This window comes from Bufo gargarizans, chromosome 3 (genome assembly GCF_014858855.1).
Source record: "Bufo gargarizans isolate SCDJY-AF-19 chromosome 3, ASM1485885v1, whole genome shotgun sequence".
NCBI classification, from domain to species: domain Eukaryota; kingdom Metazoa; phylum Chordata; class Amphibia; order Anura; family Bufonidae; genus Bufo; species Bufo gargarizans.
In genome coordinates, this window is record NC_058082.1 from 373907157 (window position 1) to 373924938 (window position 17782).

Below are 17782 nucleotides of genomic sequence, written 5' to 3' on the forward strand. Positions count from 1 at the left end.
TACAGGGGGGTGATCAATGACAGGGGGGTGATCACCTCATATACACTCCCTGATCACCCCCTGTCATTGATCACCCCCCTGTAAGGCTCCATTCAGACGTCCGTATGATTTTTACGGATCCATGGATACATGGATCGGATCCGCAAAACACATACGGACGTCTGAATGGAGCCTTACAGGGCTTCACTGTGCCTCACTGCAACAGTGTCCTCTCCCTACACTAGCTAGAGCAGAATGGTGGTGCAACACGTAATCCCATATGTATGCATGCAGGGTCACGTGCTACGTCAGGCAATCACAGTCATGCCAATACTAGGCATGAGTGTGATGGCTTCCAAGTGCCCACAGCTTAAAAACTTGTTGATGGTCTGCGCTGCAGCCTTTCAACAAGCTTTAGTTAAAATCCGAACACTGAAAACTGACTTTCACACAAATATCTGTGTTCAGGTTTCGAGATACTGTAATGTTCAGTACAAACCCAAACATCCCTAGTTCTAACACTTCATTTTTATTCGTTTTTATGATGTTCAGAGACTTGTCTCCATATAGAATTAAAATGTATTGCTTCTGTTGAGGCAAAATTTGTTTCAGCCGAAGTCGTGCGAGACTTCGGTGAATTAATTTGGTATTCAGTTCTACATCTTTAAAAACATTTCAAATTTCGAATCCGAAGTCGGGTTTGGTAAGTCGGGTTTGGTTTTCGATACCAAACCTAACTTCGGATTGCTAGTTTGAAAAGTTTTTGATGATGTAGAACTGAATACCAAATTCATTCACTGAAGTCTCACGTGACTTCAGGTGAAACTAATTTTGCCTCAGTGGAGGCAATACATTTTAATTCTGTATGGATCTGAAGATCGATGCGCCCAACACTAAAAGTGGCCATTCAGTGTATATTGTTTGTATTACATTACAAGACAAAATGAAAAGAGACATTGCTGTTACAATGTGCTTTTACTATTTAACTTACCCTTTCTTGAAACAATGTTTCATTTTTAATCCATGAATGCCAGAGACAGGGGTTCGTTAAATTGACAAAACCTGTGTAACTGCAGGTGCTGTCTGATGAAAAATTTGTCAAATTTTGTTCATCTTGATCAGTATATATATCTGTAAAGAAGCAGAGATTATAAGAAACCTGGTAGTGTGTTGTATGTATTTAGTAAGTTAAGAGTTGTATAGTCTGGTGTCTAGTTCACATTACTAAAATATTTAATATAATATAATATACATAACTTAATGTTACAGTCTGCTTGAAGATTACGTGGTGATGAAGAGCAGGGATATGCATTTAGATGTACTTCAGGGTACAATGGGTCACACCAAATCTCACTGTACATGTTTTAATTTACTAAACTAATATATTTTTGTTTATTGGTTTATTTTTTGTTCAGTATGGACATCACACTATGGAGTACTTCTGTTGCACTTTATAACTATGGTGGCCTGTTTAATAAAGCTGATCTTAACCTGCGTTGTACATGTACGGCACTGAGGGCAGTCTCTAAAAGACCAGTGCTGTACATGTACGGCGCGCTGATCGGTCGGGTCAATGACAGCGAAGCCCCTGCCATATTCGCCAGTATCCGTGAAAACACAGATACCATCATAATAACCCCTTATATGCCGAGTTCAATGCTGTCCGCGACATGTACAAGGTTTGTAGAGAGAGGGAGTGTAACGGATCTCCTGGCACCCCGGCCGGGTACCTCCGTCGATAGATGCTCCTAGTGCTTCCCGAGGACTGCAAGCACTACACTTGACACTGAAAGCGCTGCAGACCCCACGAACCGCTGAAGCTTCGTTGAGGTCTCACCGTCTCCTACCCACCCTGGACCTACGACAAGGCTCCAGGCTCCAGTGGGTGAACCTCTCCTAAATCCAGAGAGCAGGAACAGCTCTTACAAAAGCTAGAAGTATAGTCAGGGGAGTATAGCAAATCTTCAGCGTATAGCAATCCCCAGTGTCGATCAGTTACCCAAACACCAGCCTCAACATGATGAAGGGTAAAAGAGGAACTCTTTATTGAACACACAGCATTGACTTATATACACATGACATACTGAGGACATGACCTAGCAGCCAATTCTGTACAGTTTAAACATAAAACTAACCCTATTCAACAAACACAATGGCATTGTCTGTGATGCAATTAACAAACACACTGGCATTGTCCGTGACGCAATTAACAAACACACTGGCATTGTCTTTGATGCAATCAACAAAATACAATTATCAACATAATAGGCTAACTTAATCACTCACAGACAAAAACCACACATTTTTCCCAAAACACCTCAAAACCCCACATATCCCAAGAATGTATACATTCATGGATAGCTCTGATCTGGGTGAACAACATATCCAAAAATCACCCAGATCCAAGCAGGGGTTCCCGAATTCCATGGAAGTCACATTTGGCCGGACGCAAGCATGGCTTTTCTGCCCAAAACCGTTCCACAGATTTAAGCTGTGCAACCGGTCTGTCTTCATCTTCAAAGCTAGTATGGGCCATAATACTGAGGCAAGAGGCTGGTAGCCAGGCTTCTCCACCACCCAGTGGCGAGGTTGGTTTTGTCACATTGGGACTCCCTTATCCAGAAATAACTCATGGCAAGGTTGTGAACCCTGCAATAACAAAACCCAAAAAGGAATGACAGAATTGTGGTCATTTCTTTACCCTGCTTTGCAAAAAGAAAAAGAAAAGTGATCAAAAAGCTGTATTTACCACAAAATAGAACCAATGATGATGGCAACTCATTCACAAAAAATAAGCCCTAGCAAAGCCCTGTTGTCAGAAAAATAAACATATGATTCTCAGATAATACTACTACCTCAGAGGATGTTCAATAGCCACATGGCGCCCGTAAACCAATCCATCAAAATCTGCCCTGCATGATTCATAAGGTGGTCTTTCGCTTTGGAACCCTGCAGCATATCCAAACAGTACTTTATGTCCACATTTTTGGCATTTCAGTACCCAGTATAATCTGCCTAATAATTTCAACGGTGTTGTGTGTCTCAGATGGCACGAGCTGGGCACAGCAAATCGGGTACATTTTGCAGTCCCATGCTCATAAATTTTTGCAAAACACCTGTGAGGTCACAATGCTCATTCCACCCCTTGATAAATACCCTGGCGGTGTACTTTTCAATACAGGGTAACTTCTCATGGGTCCATTTATTATTTCACCCTAAAGCCTCTATAGTGGTCGGCAAAAGATGTGTAAATTGCCATATTGGGCCTCAACTATTCACATTCATGGTGCTCTTTTACTCCTGAGCCCTGTTGTACGCTTAGGCAAAAGGTTAGGGCCACATGTAAGATTTTTATAAACCCAGGAAGCTCAGCATAATAAAAATAGGGGTTGCTTTTCACACTGGGCACAAAATATTGGTCAGTGAAATGGCATATCTGTGTAAAAAGTTTTCACTTGACACCATCTGCTATGAATTAATGTTGGGTCAAAATGCTTACTACATCCATCGGTAAATTCTGTGATGGGTGTGGTTTCTAAAATGGGGTCATTTCTTTTGAGGTTCTTTATTTTATTTACCCTCAAAAACTGTGCAGTTGCTAGTTAATGCATTATAAATCTCAAAAATAGGCCTCAAATGCACATGGCGCTCTTTCCCTTCTGAGCCCTACGATGTGCCCATACAGCACTTTATGACCACATATAGGGTGTTTTCTTATTTAGGAGAAAATGAGTAACAAAAGTGATGATGTTACCCCTTGTAAAAATGAAAAAAAAAACTTAGGTAAAAGAAATGTAATTTTCCATTTTCACAACCAAGGGTTTCTAAATCCTATGAAATGCTTGTTGGGCCAAGGTGCTCATTACACCCCTTTAACAATTTCTTGAGGGGTGTAGTTTCAGAAATGGGGTCACTTTTGGGTGTTTCCACTCTAGGGGTACCTCAGAGTCTCTACAAATGATGCATGGCACCTGAAAATTATTCTAGTGACATCTGCACTCTAAAATCCATATGGTGTTCCTTCCCTTCTGATCCCTGCCATGTGCCCATACAGCAGTCTGTTACCACCTATAGAGTGTTGTCATATTCAGTTGAAAATGGCTAACAAATTGCAGGGTGCTTTTCTCCTGTTATCCCCATGAAAAAAGTAGGCTTAAAGCAATATTTTCTTGTAAAATATGGCACATTTTTATGGCCAAGTACTGTATTTCTAAATTCTATGAAACACCTGTTGGGGCAAAGTGCTAACTACACCTGTTTAAAAATTCCATGGGGGGTATAGTTTCCAAAATGTGGTTACTTTTGGGGATTTCTACTGTAGGGGTGGATCAGATGGTCTTCAAATGAGACATGGCGTCTAAAAATTATTCCAGCGAAATCTGCCCTCCAAAAGCCATATGGTGCTCCTTTTTTGAGCCCTGTCGTTTTTCCATACAGCAGTTCATGACCACATATAGGGTGCTGCTGTAGTCAGGAGAAAATGGTTAACAAATTGTGGGGTGCTTTTTTCCCCTATTATCTTAAGCTAAAGAAACATTTTATTTGAAAAAAATGCCATTTTTAAATTTCATGCCCACATTTCTAAATTCTATGAAACACCTAAGCACTCAGTACACCCCTCCAAAAATTATGTGAGGAGTGTTGGGGGTTTCCACTGTAGGGGTACCTTAGTGGCTCTTCAAACATGAAATGGTGCGCAAAAGCCATTCCAGCAAAATCTACTCTCCAAAAACCACACGGTGCTCTTTCTCTTCTGAGCCCTGTCATGTGCCCATGGAGTGCTTCTATGAAATTCAGAATCAGGATAATCAATATTTGTTTGGCTGTTAACCCATTCTTAATTACAGGAAAAATGGATTAAAATGGAAAATCTGCAAAATAAAAGTGAAATAAAAAAAGGTGAAATTTTGAAATTTCACCTCATATACCTTTAATTCTTGTGGAACACCTAAAATCAGTTTTGAATAATTTGAGGGGTGTAGTGTTCAAAATGGGGTCATTTACAGGCATTTTCTATTATGTAAGCCCCTCAAAGTGACTTCATAAGTGAATTGGTCCTTTAAAAAGTGTGTTTTGGAAAAAAATTGAAAATATTTAAAGGGTTTCTACCACCTGATTTTGACCTAATTAGCTCTGACACTAGTGATCTGCTTTCAGAGCTTTGTGTGGATCATTTTCACTAATGAGCCTCTAGGTGCTATGGGGGCGTTTTTTCAGCACCTAGAGGCTTGGTCTACTCAAACTGTATGCCGGCCCGCGAATTCTCGCGCCTGCGCCGTGCGCATCTGTATTCGGCGCAGTGCGCCGCACAGACCTGTCACTTACCAGTAGGAGGAGCGTCGGCCGGCTACAGACAGCGCAGGTAAGTATAAGCTAAGTAACCATGACAGCCAGGACTGCAGTAGCGTCCTGGCTGCCATGGTAACCAATCGGAGCCCCAGCGATAACTGGGACTCCGATCGGAAATGCTGCTCTGCTGCCACCAATGATGGGGGCGAGGGGGGTTGTTAGCCTTTGGCCACTGTCACCAATGCTAATACTGGGGACAGAGGGAGGGGGGGTGCACTGGCCACCAATGCTAATACTGGGGAGGGAGGGGGGCCCCGCACTGGCCACCAATGCTTTTAATACTGGGGAGGGACGGGGTCTGGCCCCTGCTGCCTGGCAGCACCAGATCAGGGGGCTGAGATCCACACAATTAACCCCTCAGCTGCGGCACCTGAGGGGTTAATTGTGTGGATCACAGCCCCTGTAAGAGATTGGGGGGTGCCAGGCAGCAGGGGGCAGTTATGTATACAGTTCTTAGTATATTCTAACTTGAAGAGTCCATCACCATGGGAACGCCTCTGTGTTAGAATATATTGTCGGATCTGAAAAAGCTGTTATGCAGACGGATCAGTTCTGAACGGATACCATCGTTTGCATTATAGGTGCGGATCTGTCTGTGCAGATACCAGACGGATCCACACAGAACGCAAGTGTGAAAGTAGCCTTACCGGGGAGTACCAATTCCAGCTTTCCATAGCATCACCACCTCAGCAACACAAGGAAAAATATACAAAATATAATCAAGGGGGGGTAACAGCATGAAGGACTTTTTGTCCAAAATACATGTCGGATATTTTGAAAAGGTCTAGTCTATAGTGCTTAACAAAAGTATGGACACTAGACCAAGTAGCGGCTTTACGAATTTCTTCTAAGGAAACACCCACTCTCCCCACCTGAGAGGAAGACATCGCTCTGATAGAGTGAGCCTTCAGATTTTCTAGACAAGAGAGATTCTGAATAGTATAACAGGTTGAAATGGCATTCTTAATCCATCTAGCGATGGAAGATTTAGAAATCTTCTGCCCATTGTCCCCCCCCCCCGAATTGAACAAAGCGACAGTCAGATTTCCTATAATCTTTTGTAGAATCTATGTAGTCAAGTGCAGCACGTCTGACATCTAGGGAGTGAAAGGTGAATTCCCTGTTATCTGAAGGGTTATCATTAGAGTTGAGGGGACACCTGGATGTTCGGGTTCAAAGAGTTCGGCCAAACTTGAAAAAAAAGTTCGGGTTCGGGACCCGAACTCCATTGAAGTCAACGGGGATCCGAACTTTTGGGCACTAAAATAGTCCTGGAAAGGGCTAGAGGGCTTCAAAAGGCAGCAAAATGTGCTTAAGAGCATGGCAACTGCTCTGCAAACAAATGTGGATAGGGAAATTACTTAAAATAACAGAAAATACAGAAAAATTAAAAACAACAATCTGGCTCTAGGAGTAGGAAGTTGAGGAGGCGGTGGATGAGTGGATGTGGCAGTGTAGGTTGACGTGGCGGTGTAGGTGGAAGCAGCGGTGAAGGAGGAATAGGTAGCCACTGATTGATGTTAATTCATACTTTTAAATTGGGGTATCCCCCAAAATATTGGGACATATAACAAAATAAAACAAAGAATAAGTGCACTTGAGTACAAGAATGGATGTTTGAGGCTGGTATAAATGTCTATTCTGCACAAGGTACGGACAAGTCCTGTGGGATCCATGCCTGGTTAATTTTAATAAACGTAAGCTTGTACACATTGGCTGCGGCCTGTGATAATGCTCCTTTCCGTCCTAAACACACATTCACACTAGACACTGGCTGCAGGGCAGGTCAGCACCTCCAAGGCTGACAAAGCTTTTCCACGTTTCGGCCATGCTAACCCTGCCTTCTCAGGTGCTGGCGGTGTGCTGGGGAATGCTGGTAGTCGCACATCTTCCGATCAATAACAGATGTTTTCACTAAATTTAGTTCCCCGTCAGCAATGCAGAGCAGGGGTTCATTCACGGCAAATGGGGGTTCATGTCACCCAGCAATGCAACAGAGTATTTTTAGAGAATGAGGCCCATGTCATCCAGTCACAGCAGGAGTTTATTCATGGCAAAACTAGCTTCATGTCACCCAGCAATAGAACAGAGGATTTTAAAAGATTTAGGCCCTGTCACCCAGGTACAGCAGGGGTTCATTCACGGCAAAAGGGGGTTCTTGTCACTCAGCAATAGAACAGAGGATTTTGAGAAATTTAGGCCCCTTTCACCCAGGCACAGTAGGAGGTTCATTAACGGCAAAACTAGCTTCCTGTCACCCAGCAATAGAACAGAGTATTTGGAGAGAATGAGGCCCATGTCACCCAGGCATAGCAGGGGTTTATTCATGGCAAAACTAGCTTCATGTCACCCAGCAATAGAACAGAGGATTTAGAGAGATTTAGGCACCTGTCAGCAATGCAGAGTAGAGGTTCATTCACAGCAAAAGGGGGATCATGTCACCCAGCAATAGAACAGAGTATTTTGAGAGAATGAGGCCCATGTCACCCAGGCATAGCAGGGGTTAATTGACGGCAAAACAAGCTTCATGTCACCCAGCAATAGAACAGAGGATTTTGAGAGATTTAGGCCCCTGTCACCCAGGCATAGCAGGGGTCATTCATTGCAAAAGGGGGTTCTTGTCACCTAGCAATAGAACAGAGGATTTTGAGAGATTTAGGCCCTTGTCACCCAGGATAAAAATAATAATAATTTAATTGGGGTAGGTAGCCCCCAAATATTGGGACAAATAAAAAAATAAAAATAAAAACAAAGAATCATTGCACTTGACTTGAGTACAAGAATGTATGTTTGATGGCGGTATACCGTAAATGTCTATTCTGCACAAAGTACAGACAAGTTTTGTGGGATCCAAGCCTGGTTCTTTTTAATGAACGTGAGCTTGTTCATGTTGGCTGCGTTTGTCTGTAATTATGCCCCATGCAGTGCTAAATACACATTCAGACAATACACTGGCTGCAGGGCAGGCCAGCACCTTCAAGGCATAAAGGTCAAGCTCAGGCCATGTGGAAAATTTGGAGACCCAGAAGTTGAATGTAGCAGAACCATCAGTCAGTACGTGTAGGCGTGTTCACAGGTACTGTTCCACCATGTTGTTCAAATGCTGCCTTCTGCTAAGACGTTCCATATCAGCTGGTGGTGCCGGTTGTTGTGGCAAGGTGACAAAGCTTTTCCACATGTCGGCCATGCTAACCCTGCCTTCTGAGGTGCTGGCGGTGACCCAGCTGCGTTGCCAACCTCTCCTTCCTCCTCTGCCTTAGCCTTGTGCTTCCACTTGTCCCCTGGTGTCAGTTGGGAATGCTCTTAGGAGCATGTCTACCAGCGTGCGCCTGTAGTCACGCATCTTCCTATAACGCTCCAGTGAGGGAATTAAGGATGGCACGTTGTCTTTGTAACGGGGATCCAGCAGGGTGGCCGCCCAGTAGTCTGCACACGTTAAAATGTGGGCAACTCGGTGGTCGTTGTGCAGGCACTGCAGCATGTATTTGCTCATGTGTGCCAGGCTGCCCAGCGGTAAGGACAAGCTGTTCTCTGTGGCAGGTGTATCGTCTGTGTCCTCCATATCCCCCAAGCTCCAGTGATGGCCACGAGCTGCATTGGGTGCCACCTTGCTGTGAACATGGTTCCTCCTCCTCCAAAACTGTAACCTGGCAGGCCAAATGTGTACCTGGCCTCTGCTGGTGCAGGAACTCGCTCTCTGAGCCACTTCTAAATGATTGGCCTGAAACCCTTTGAAAGGACCCCTCTTCCTCCTCCTGTGCCACATCCTCTTCCATCATCGCCCTAAGTGTTTTCTCTAGGAGACATCGCCACTGGCCATGTTGGTGGAGTACTTAAAACATCACAACATGGCACACAGGTCTCGCATGGAGGCCCACTCATTGGTGGTGAAGTGGTGCTGCTCCGCAGAGCAACTGACCCGTGCGTGCTGCAGCTGAAACTCCACTATCGCCTGCTGCTGCTCGCACAGTCTCTCTAGCATATGCAAGGTGGAGTTCCACATGGTTGGTATGTCGCATATGAGGTGGTGAGTGTGAAAGCTGAAGTTACGCTGCATTGCAGACAGGCGAGCAGCAGCAGGATGAGAACGCCAAAAGCGCACACAGACGGCCCGCACTTTATGCAGCAGCTTTGACATGTCAAAGTAGTTGTTAATTAATTTATGCACCACCAAATTCAGCACATGCGCCAGGCAAGGGATGTGCGTCAAACCGGCTAGTCCCAGAGCTGCAACAAGATTTTGCCCATTATCGCACACCACCAGGCCGGGCTTGAGGCTCACTGGCAGCAACCACTCGACGGTCTGTTCTTCTATACCCCTCCACAGGTCCTGCGCGGTGTGGGGTTTCTCCCGCAAACACATCAGTTTTAGAAACGCCGGCTGACGTTTACCCCTGGCTGTGCTGAAGTTGGTGGTGAAGGTCTTTCGCTGACCGGATGAGGAGGTGGTAGAAGGAGGAGGAATCCGAGAAGGAGGAGGAGGCAACAGGAGGCAAAGAATAATGCCCTGCGATCCTTGGTGGTGGAAGGACATGCGCCAAACTGCTATCTGCCTGGGGCCCAGCCGCCACCACATTTAAACAGTGTGCAGTTAGGGAGATATAGCATCCCTGCCCATGCTTACTGGTCCACGTATCTGTGGTTAGGTGGACCTTGCCACAGATGGCATTGCGCAGTGCACACTTGATTTTATCCGCCACTTGATTGTGCAGGGAAGGGATGGCTCGCGTGGAGAAGTAGTGGAGGCTGGGAACGACGTACTGTGGGACAGCAACCGCCATCAAGTCTGAAACAGTCTGTCTCCACCAGACGGAATGACAGCATTTCAAAGGCCAGTAGTTTAGAAATGCTGGCATTCAGAGGTTTCACATGTAGATGCCTGGTCATGTAGGTTGTGCTCAGGTTCTGAATGTTAATGCCTCGCTTCAGGCGCTGATGCCACAGCGTGCAAACCACTCGGGTCTTGTCGTCAGCACATTGTGTGAAGAACTGCCATGCTAAGGAACTCCTTGGAGCTGGCTTTGGTGTGCTCAGTCCCTGGGTGCGGTGGTCAGTAGCAGGCGTACTGTCTTTGAGACAGCCGCTCTGCTTTTGCACCCTGCTCCTTCTTTTGCTGTGAAGGAACTTGATCCACTGTCAGCCACCCAATCTTCTAGCGCCTGTACTTGTTCTGGCCTCACCATCCGTAGAGCGGCATTGGGGCCTACCAAATAACGCTGGGGCCTACTTGCACCTGAGGAAGGTGTTTTACTTGGACGTGTAGCTGGCACAGAATGGCCACATCCTCTCCCTGCAACAGAAGCTCCACCAACACTACCATGTCCACGTCCCTTATTTGATGTTCACCTCATTATTTGCGTTCACCCACCAGGTGTCAATTAAACTGCCAATAGTCAACAATTAATTTCCTAACTGTAAGGCAGTGCCCCTGTCATAAACAGAATACATTTCTTTAGGTCACACAACAGTGTAACAGAGCAATTGAATACAATTACTTCACTATCACCAAAAGTTAGAATTTTCAAACCAACAATTTAACTGCAGAAGATAACGGTTTAATTTGACTGTTAGAAAAGCAGCACACACAAAAAATGTGCAATCTACCACAAAGCTAGTGTTTATTGCAAACAACTGTGGAAATGCAGTATTTCACAGGTAAATTCTAAAATAGCTAATGCTGCGTTGTACGCAAAAGTGCTCTGTGGCAATAGTATAGTGTTTTTTGGCAACCAACTGTGGAAATGCAGAGTTCGACAGGTTACTTCACATGAAAGAAATGCAAGGTAGGCCTGAGATCAGCTATATAGGCAAAAAACTGTGTTTATTGCAAACAACTGTAGAATTGCAGTTTTTCACTGCTTAATTATCAAATAGGTAATACTGTGTTGTACACAAACCCTCTCTGGGGCACTAAAACACTTTCTTTGGCAACCAACTATAGAAATGCAGTATTTCACTGCTTAATTATCAAATAGGTAATACTGTGTTGTACACAAACCCTCTCTGGGGCACTAAAACACTTTCTTTGGCAACCAACTATAGAAATGCAGTATTTCACTGCTTAATTTTAAAATAGGTATTAATACTGAGGTGTGCGCAAAAATGCACTGTGACACTAGAACACTTATTGGCAACCAACTATAAAAATGCAGTATTTCACTGCTTAATTACAAAATAGGTAATACTGCGCTGTACACAAAAGTGCTATCTAGCACAAAAATTGTGCTTTTTTACAGCAGCAAGGTAACGGCACTATTTAACGGCTTTATTAAACTGTCAGATATGCAGTGCCTGTGCCAGACAGAAAAAAAAACTCACTTTAGGTCACATAGCATAGCACCCTCAATTATCGCTGCAGTTTGCAGATTGTACAACTCCAGAATTCTGCCCTAATCTGTCCCTTACAGCAGCAGCAGCTTTCCCTACACTGACAAGAGCAGAGTGACGTGCAGCGCTATGTGACTCCAGCTTATATAGAGGCTGCGTCACATGCTGCACTTGGCCAATCACAGCCATGCCATTAGTAGGCATGGCTGTGATGGCCTCTTAGGGCAAAGTAGTTAAATGCTTGTTGATTGGCTGCCCTGCAGACTTTCAAAAGGCGCCAAGAGATCGCCGAACACTGAACCCAAACTTTTATGGAAATGTTCGGGTTCGAGTGCCAAAAATTGCAAAGTTTGGTACGAACCTGAACTTTACAGTTAGGGTTCGCTCAACTCTAGTCATCATAGAAAGATGGGAGCGTGATCTCCTGATCCTTGTGGAACTTAGAAACTACTACTTGCATGAACCTGGGTCTTGCTTCAGAATTATTCTATCATCTTTGATTTGAAGATAAGATCATGGACTGTAGTTCGCTAATTCTTCGAGCAGTGGTTATGGCCACCAGGAATGCAGTCTTGAACTATTTTAATTTTAAAGAACAATCACTCAATGGTTCAAAGGGGGGACGTGATAATCCCGTGAGAACAACATTTTAATCCCAATTAGGATTTTAATGTTGGACGTAGTCTGATAACTGCTCTCAAATCTCTTGATTCATTTACGACTTGCTAAATCAGTGTCATAGAAACAACTTAACACTAACACTTGAACTTTGAGGGTAGAAGGTTTTAACCCCTTAGGGACACAGCCTTTTTACACCTTAGGACCAGGCCATTTTTTGAAAATCTGACCAGTGTCACTTTAAGTGCTGATAACTTTAAAACGCTTTGACTTATCCAGGCCATTCTGAGATTGTTTTTTCGTCACATATTGTACTTCATGACACTGGTAAAATAAAGTTAAAAAAAATATTTTTTTTTGCATAAAAAAAAGTCAAATTTACCAAAAATTGGGAAAAATTAGCAAATTTCAAAGTTTCAGTTTCTCTACTTCTGTAATACATAGTAATACCCCCAAAAATTGTGATGACTTAACATTCCCCATATGTCTACTTCATGTTTGAATTATTTTGGGAATGATATTTTATTTTTTGGGGATGTTACAAGGCTTAGAAGTTTAGAAGCAAATCTTGAAATTTTTCAGAAATTTACAAAAACCCAATTTTTAAGGACCACTACAGCTCTGAAGTCACTTTGCGAGGCTTACATAATAGAAACCACCCAAAAATGACCCCATTCTATAAACTACACCCCTCAAGGTATTCAAAACTGATTTTACAAACTTTGTTAACCCTTTAGGTGTTGCACAAGAGTTATTGGCAAATGGGGATGAAATTTGAGAATTTCATTTTATTGCCTAATTTTCCATTTTAACCCATTTTTTCCACTAACAAAGCAAGGGTTAACAGCCAAACAAGACTGTATCTTTATTGCCCTGACTCTGCCGTTTACAGAAACACCCCATATGTGGCCGTAAACTACTGTACGGCCACACAGCGGGGCGTAGAGTGAAAGGTGCGCCGTATGGTTTTTGGAAGGCATGTTTTGCTGGACAGTTTTTTTGACACCATGTCCCATTTGAAGCCCCCTGATGCACCCCTAGAGTGGAAACTCCATAAAAGTGACCCCATCTAAGAAACTACACCCCTCAAGGTATTCAAAACTGATTTTACAAACTTTGTTAACCCTTTAGGTGTTGCACAAGAGTTATTGGCAAATGGGGATGAAATTTGAGAATTTCATTTTATTGCCTAATTTTCCATTTTAACCCATTTTTTCCACTAACAAAGCAAGGGTTAACAGCCAAACAAGACTGTATCTTTATTGCCCTGACTCTGCCGTTTACAGAAACACCCCATATGTGGCCGTAAACTACTGTACGGCCACACAGCGGGGCGTAGAGTGAAAGGTGTGCCGTTTGGTTTTTGGAAGGCATGTTTTGCTGGACAGTTTTTTTGACACCATGTCCCATTTGAAGCCCCCTGATGCACCCCTAGAGTGGAAACTCCATAAAAGTGACCCCATCTAAGAAACTACACCCCTCAAGGTATTCAAAACTGATTTTACAAACTTTGTTAACCCTTTAGGTGTTGCACAAGATTTAATAGAAAATAGAGATACAATTTCAAAATTTCACTTTTTTGGCAGATTTTCCATTTTAATATTTTTTTTCCAGTTACAAAGCAAGGGTTAACAGCCAAACAAAACTCATTATTTCTGGCCCTGATTCTGTAGTTTACAGAAACACCTCATATGTGGTCGTAAACCGCTGTACGGTCACACGGCAGGGCGCAGAAGGAAAGGAATGCCATACGGTTTTTGGAAAGCAGATTTTGCTGGACTGGTTTTTTTGACACCATGTCCCATTTGAAGCCCCCCTGATGCACCCCTAGAGTAGAAACTCCATAAAAGTGACCCCATCTAAGAAACTACACCCCTCAAGGTATTCAAAACTGATTTTACAAACTTTGTTAACCCTTTAGGTGTTGCACAAGATTTAATAGAAAATAGAGATACAATTTCAAAATTTCACTTTTTTGGCAGATTTTCCATTTTAATATTTTTTTTCCAGTTACAAAGCAAGGGTTAACAGCCAAACAAAACTCATTATTTCTGGCCCTGATTCTGTAGTTTAGAGAAACACCCCATATGTGGTCGTAAACTGCTGTACGGGCACACGGCAGGGCGCAGAAGGAAAGGAATGCCATACGGTTTTTGGAAGGCAGATTTTGCTGGACTGGTTTTTTTGACACCATGTCCCATTTGAAGCCCCCCTGATGCACCCCTAGAGTAGAAACTCCAAAAAAGTGACCACATTTTAGAAACTACGGGATAGGGTGGCAGTTTTGTTGGTACAAGTTTAGGGTACATATGATTTTTGGTTGCTCTATATTACACTTTTTGTGCGGCAAGGTAACAAGAAATTGCTTTTTTGGCACCGTTTTTTTTTTTTTTTGTTATTTACACCATTCATCTGACAGGTTAGATCATGTGGTAATTTTATAGAGCAGGTTGTCACGGACGCGGTGATACCCAATATGTATACAATTCTTTTTATTTATGTACGTTTTACACAATAATTTCATTTTTAAAACAAAAAAAATGTTTTAGTGTCTCCATAGTCTAAGAGCCATAGTTTTTAAAATTTTTGGGCGATTATCTTATGTAGGGTCTCATTTTTTGTGGGATGAGATGACTGTTTGATTGGCACTATTTTGGGGTGCACATGACTTTTTGATTGCTTGCTATTACACTTTTTGTGACGGAAGATGACAAAAAATGGCTTTTTTTACACCGTTTTTATTTTTATTTTTTTACGGTGGTCATCTGAGGGGTTAGGTCATGTGATATTTTTATAGAGCCGGTGAATACGGACGCGGCGATACCTAATATGTATACTTTTTTTTTATTTATGTAAGTTTTACACAATGATTTCATTTTTGAAACAAAAGAAATCATGTTTTAGTGTTTCCATAGTGTAAGAGCCATAACTTTTTCAGTTTTTGGGCGATTATCTTGGGTAGGGTATGATTTTTGCGGGATGAGATAACGGTTTGATTGTTACAATTTTGGCATAGATGCGACTTTTTTGATCACTTTTATTACCTTTTTTGGGAAGTAAGGTGGGCAAAATTCCAATTTCATCATAGTTTTTAATTTTTAATTTTTATGGCGTTCACCGTTCGGGTAAAGTAACATTACCGTTTTATAGATCAGGTCGTTACGGACGCGGCGATACCAAACATGTGTAGGGAATTTTATTTTTTTCATTTTTAATCAGTGATAAATGTGTTTTTTGATTTTTACTTTATTTTTCACTTTTTTCACTTTTTTTTGACCCAGACCCACTTGGTTCTTGAAGATCCAGTGGGTCTGATGTCTGCATAATACAGTACAGTACAATATATAGTACTATACTGTATTTTACACTTTGTCTGAACAGATCTATGCCTTTCAGCACAGATCTGTTCAGCACCATGGACAGCAGGACGCCTGAGAAGGCGTCCTGTTGCCATGGGAACCTTCCCCGTCTGCTCAGTAGTGGCCAGAACTGCGCAGACGGGGAAGGGTAAGGACGGGGCTTGGGGGGGCTGCCTGGAAGCTCTCTCCCTCTCCATTCGGGGGACTGCAAAGGCACAGCAGCCCCCCGATCGGAGAGGGAGGGAGCTCCCTCTTACTGTTAACCTTTTCCATACAGCGGTCCGTACGGACCGCTGTATGGAAAGGGTTAAACGGCTGACATCGCATCACCGATGTCGGCCGTTTATACCAGGGTGCCAGCAATGTGCTGGCACCCTGGTATACCCACTAGAAGCCAACGATTATTCGGCGGGAGGCGGGCGGGGGATCGCGATCCCGCCTGCCGCACCGCCCGCCTCCCGCACCGCCCCCACCGCCCACAACTCCCCCCCCTGCACCACCCGCCGGCCAAAAATCATGCAGGGGTGCAGGGGGGAGGTAAAATCTATATTTGAGGTACACTAAAGTTTCTGATCCCCGCGGATCAGAAACTGCAAAAAGCGCAGCAAACCGCAGGTCTGAATTGACCTGCGGTTTGCCGCGATCGCCGACATGGGGGGGTTACGGGACCCCCCCGCGCATTTAGCCTAGGTGCCTGCTCAATGATTTGAGCAGGCACCGGGTTCCGATCACTGCCAGCCGCACGGCAGTGATCGAAAATGCACAGGGCGTACATGTACGCCCTGTGTCCTTAAGTACCAGGGCACAAGGGCGTACCTGTACGCCCTGTGTCCTTAAGGGGTTAAACCCATATCAAAGCCATTCTGCAAGAAGTCCAGAATCAATTGTACAGTATATTGGGAGCGGATTTATTAGGAGAAGATAATCCCGACAAAGAAAAAAAAATTGTTCCAGATCTTCATATAAATGGCGAAGGCAACTTTCTTTCTGGAGGTCTTGAGAGTAGAAATCACCAAATCCAAAAGACCTTGATGTTTCAATATTTGGGTTTCAGGATCCAAGCTGCCAAATTTAGAAAGTCCGGGTCCAGATGAAAAATTGGACCCTGATGTAGAAGGTCCTTACTCCTTGGGAGGAACCAAGGTTCTTCGATGGCCATCTTCCGAAGGATGGGAAACCAGCTCTTTTTCAGCCAATAAGGTGTTATTAGAATGATGTTTGTTCTGTCCTGGTGAATCTTCAATATCATAGTAACATAGTAACATAGCAGTAACATAGTACATAAGGCCGAAAAAAGACATTTGTCCATCCAGTTCGGCCTGTTATCCTGCAAGTTGATCCAGAGGAAGGCAAAAAAAAAAACCTGTGAGGTAGAAGCCAATTTTCTCCACTTTAGGGGAATAAAAAATTCCTTCCCGACTCCAATCAGGCAATCAGAATAACTCCCTGGATCAACGACCCCTCTCTAGTAGCTATAGCCTGTAATATTATTAAGCTCCAGAAATACGTCCAGGCCCCTCTTGAATTCCTTTATTGTACTCACCATCATCACCTCCTCAGGCAGAGAGTTCCAGAGTCTCACTGCTCTTACCGTAAAGAATCATTTTCTATGTTTGTGTACAAACCTTCTTTCCTCCAGACGCAGAGGAAGTCCCCTCGTCACAGTCACAGTCCTGGGGATAAATAGCTGATGGGATAGATCTCTGTACTGACCCCTGATATATTTATACATATTAATTAGATCTCCCCTCAGTCGTCTATTTTCTAAAGTGAATAACCCTAATTTTGATAATCTTTCAGGGTACTGTAGTTGCCCCATTCCAGTTATTACTTTAGATGCCCTCCTCTGGACCTTCTCCAGCTCTGCTATGTCTGCCTTGTTTACAGGAGCCCAGAACTGTACACAGTACTCCATGTGTGGTCTGACTAGCGATTTGTAAAGTGGTAGGACTATGCTCTTATCACGGGAATCTATGCCCTTTCTGATGCAACCCATTATCTTGTTGGCCTTGGCAGCAGCTGCCTGACTCTGGTTTTTGCAGCTTAGTTTGCTGTTTATTAAAATTCCTAGATCTTTTTCCAGGTCAGTGTTACCGAGTGTTTTACCATTTAGTATGTACGGGTGACTTGCATTTTTCCTTCCCATGTGC

General features: G+C 43.5%; 1 protein-coding gene across 1 annotated transcript in view; it reads right to left on the reverse strand.

Moving 5' to 3' along the window:
- C3H3orf52 (chromosome 3 C3orf52 homolog) overlaps window positions 1-17782 on the reverse strand; it is a 60315-nt gene that overhangs the window by 16019 nt on the left and 26514 nt on the right. Inside the window, exon 3 of the mRNA XM_044288121.1 lies at window positions 971-1110. Coding sequence (XP_044144056.1) covers window positions 971-1110 — 140 coding nt within the window. The remainder of the gene's footprint in view (window positions 1-970; window positions 1111-17782) is intronic.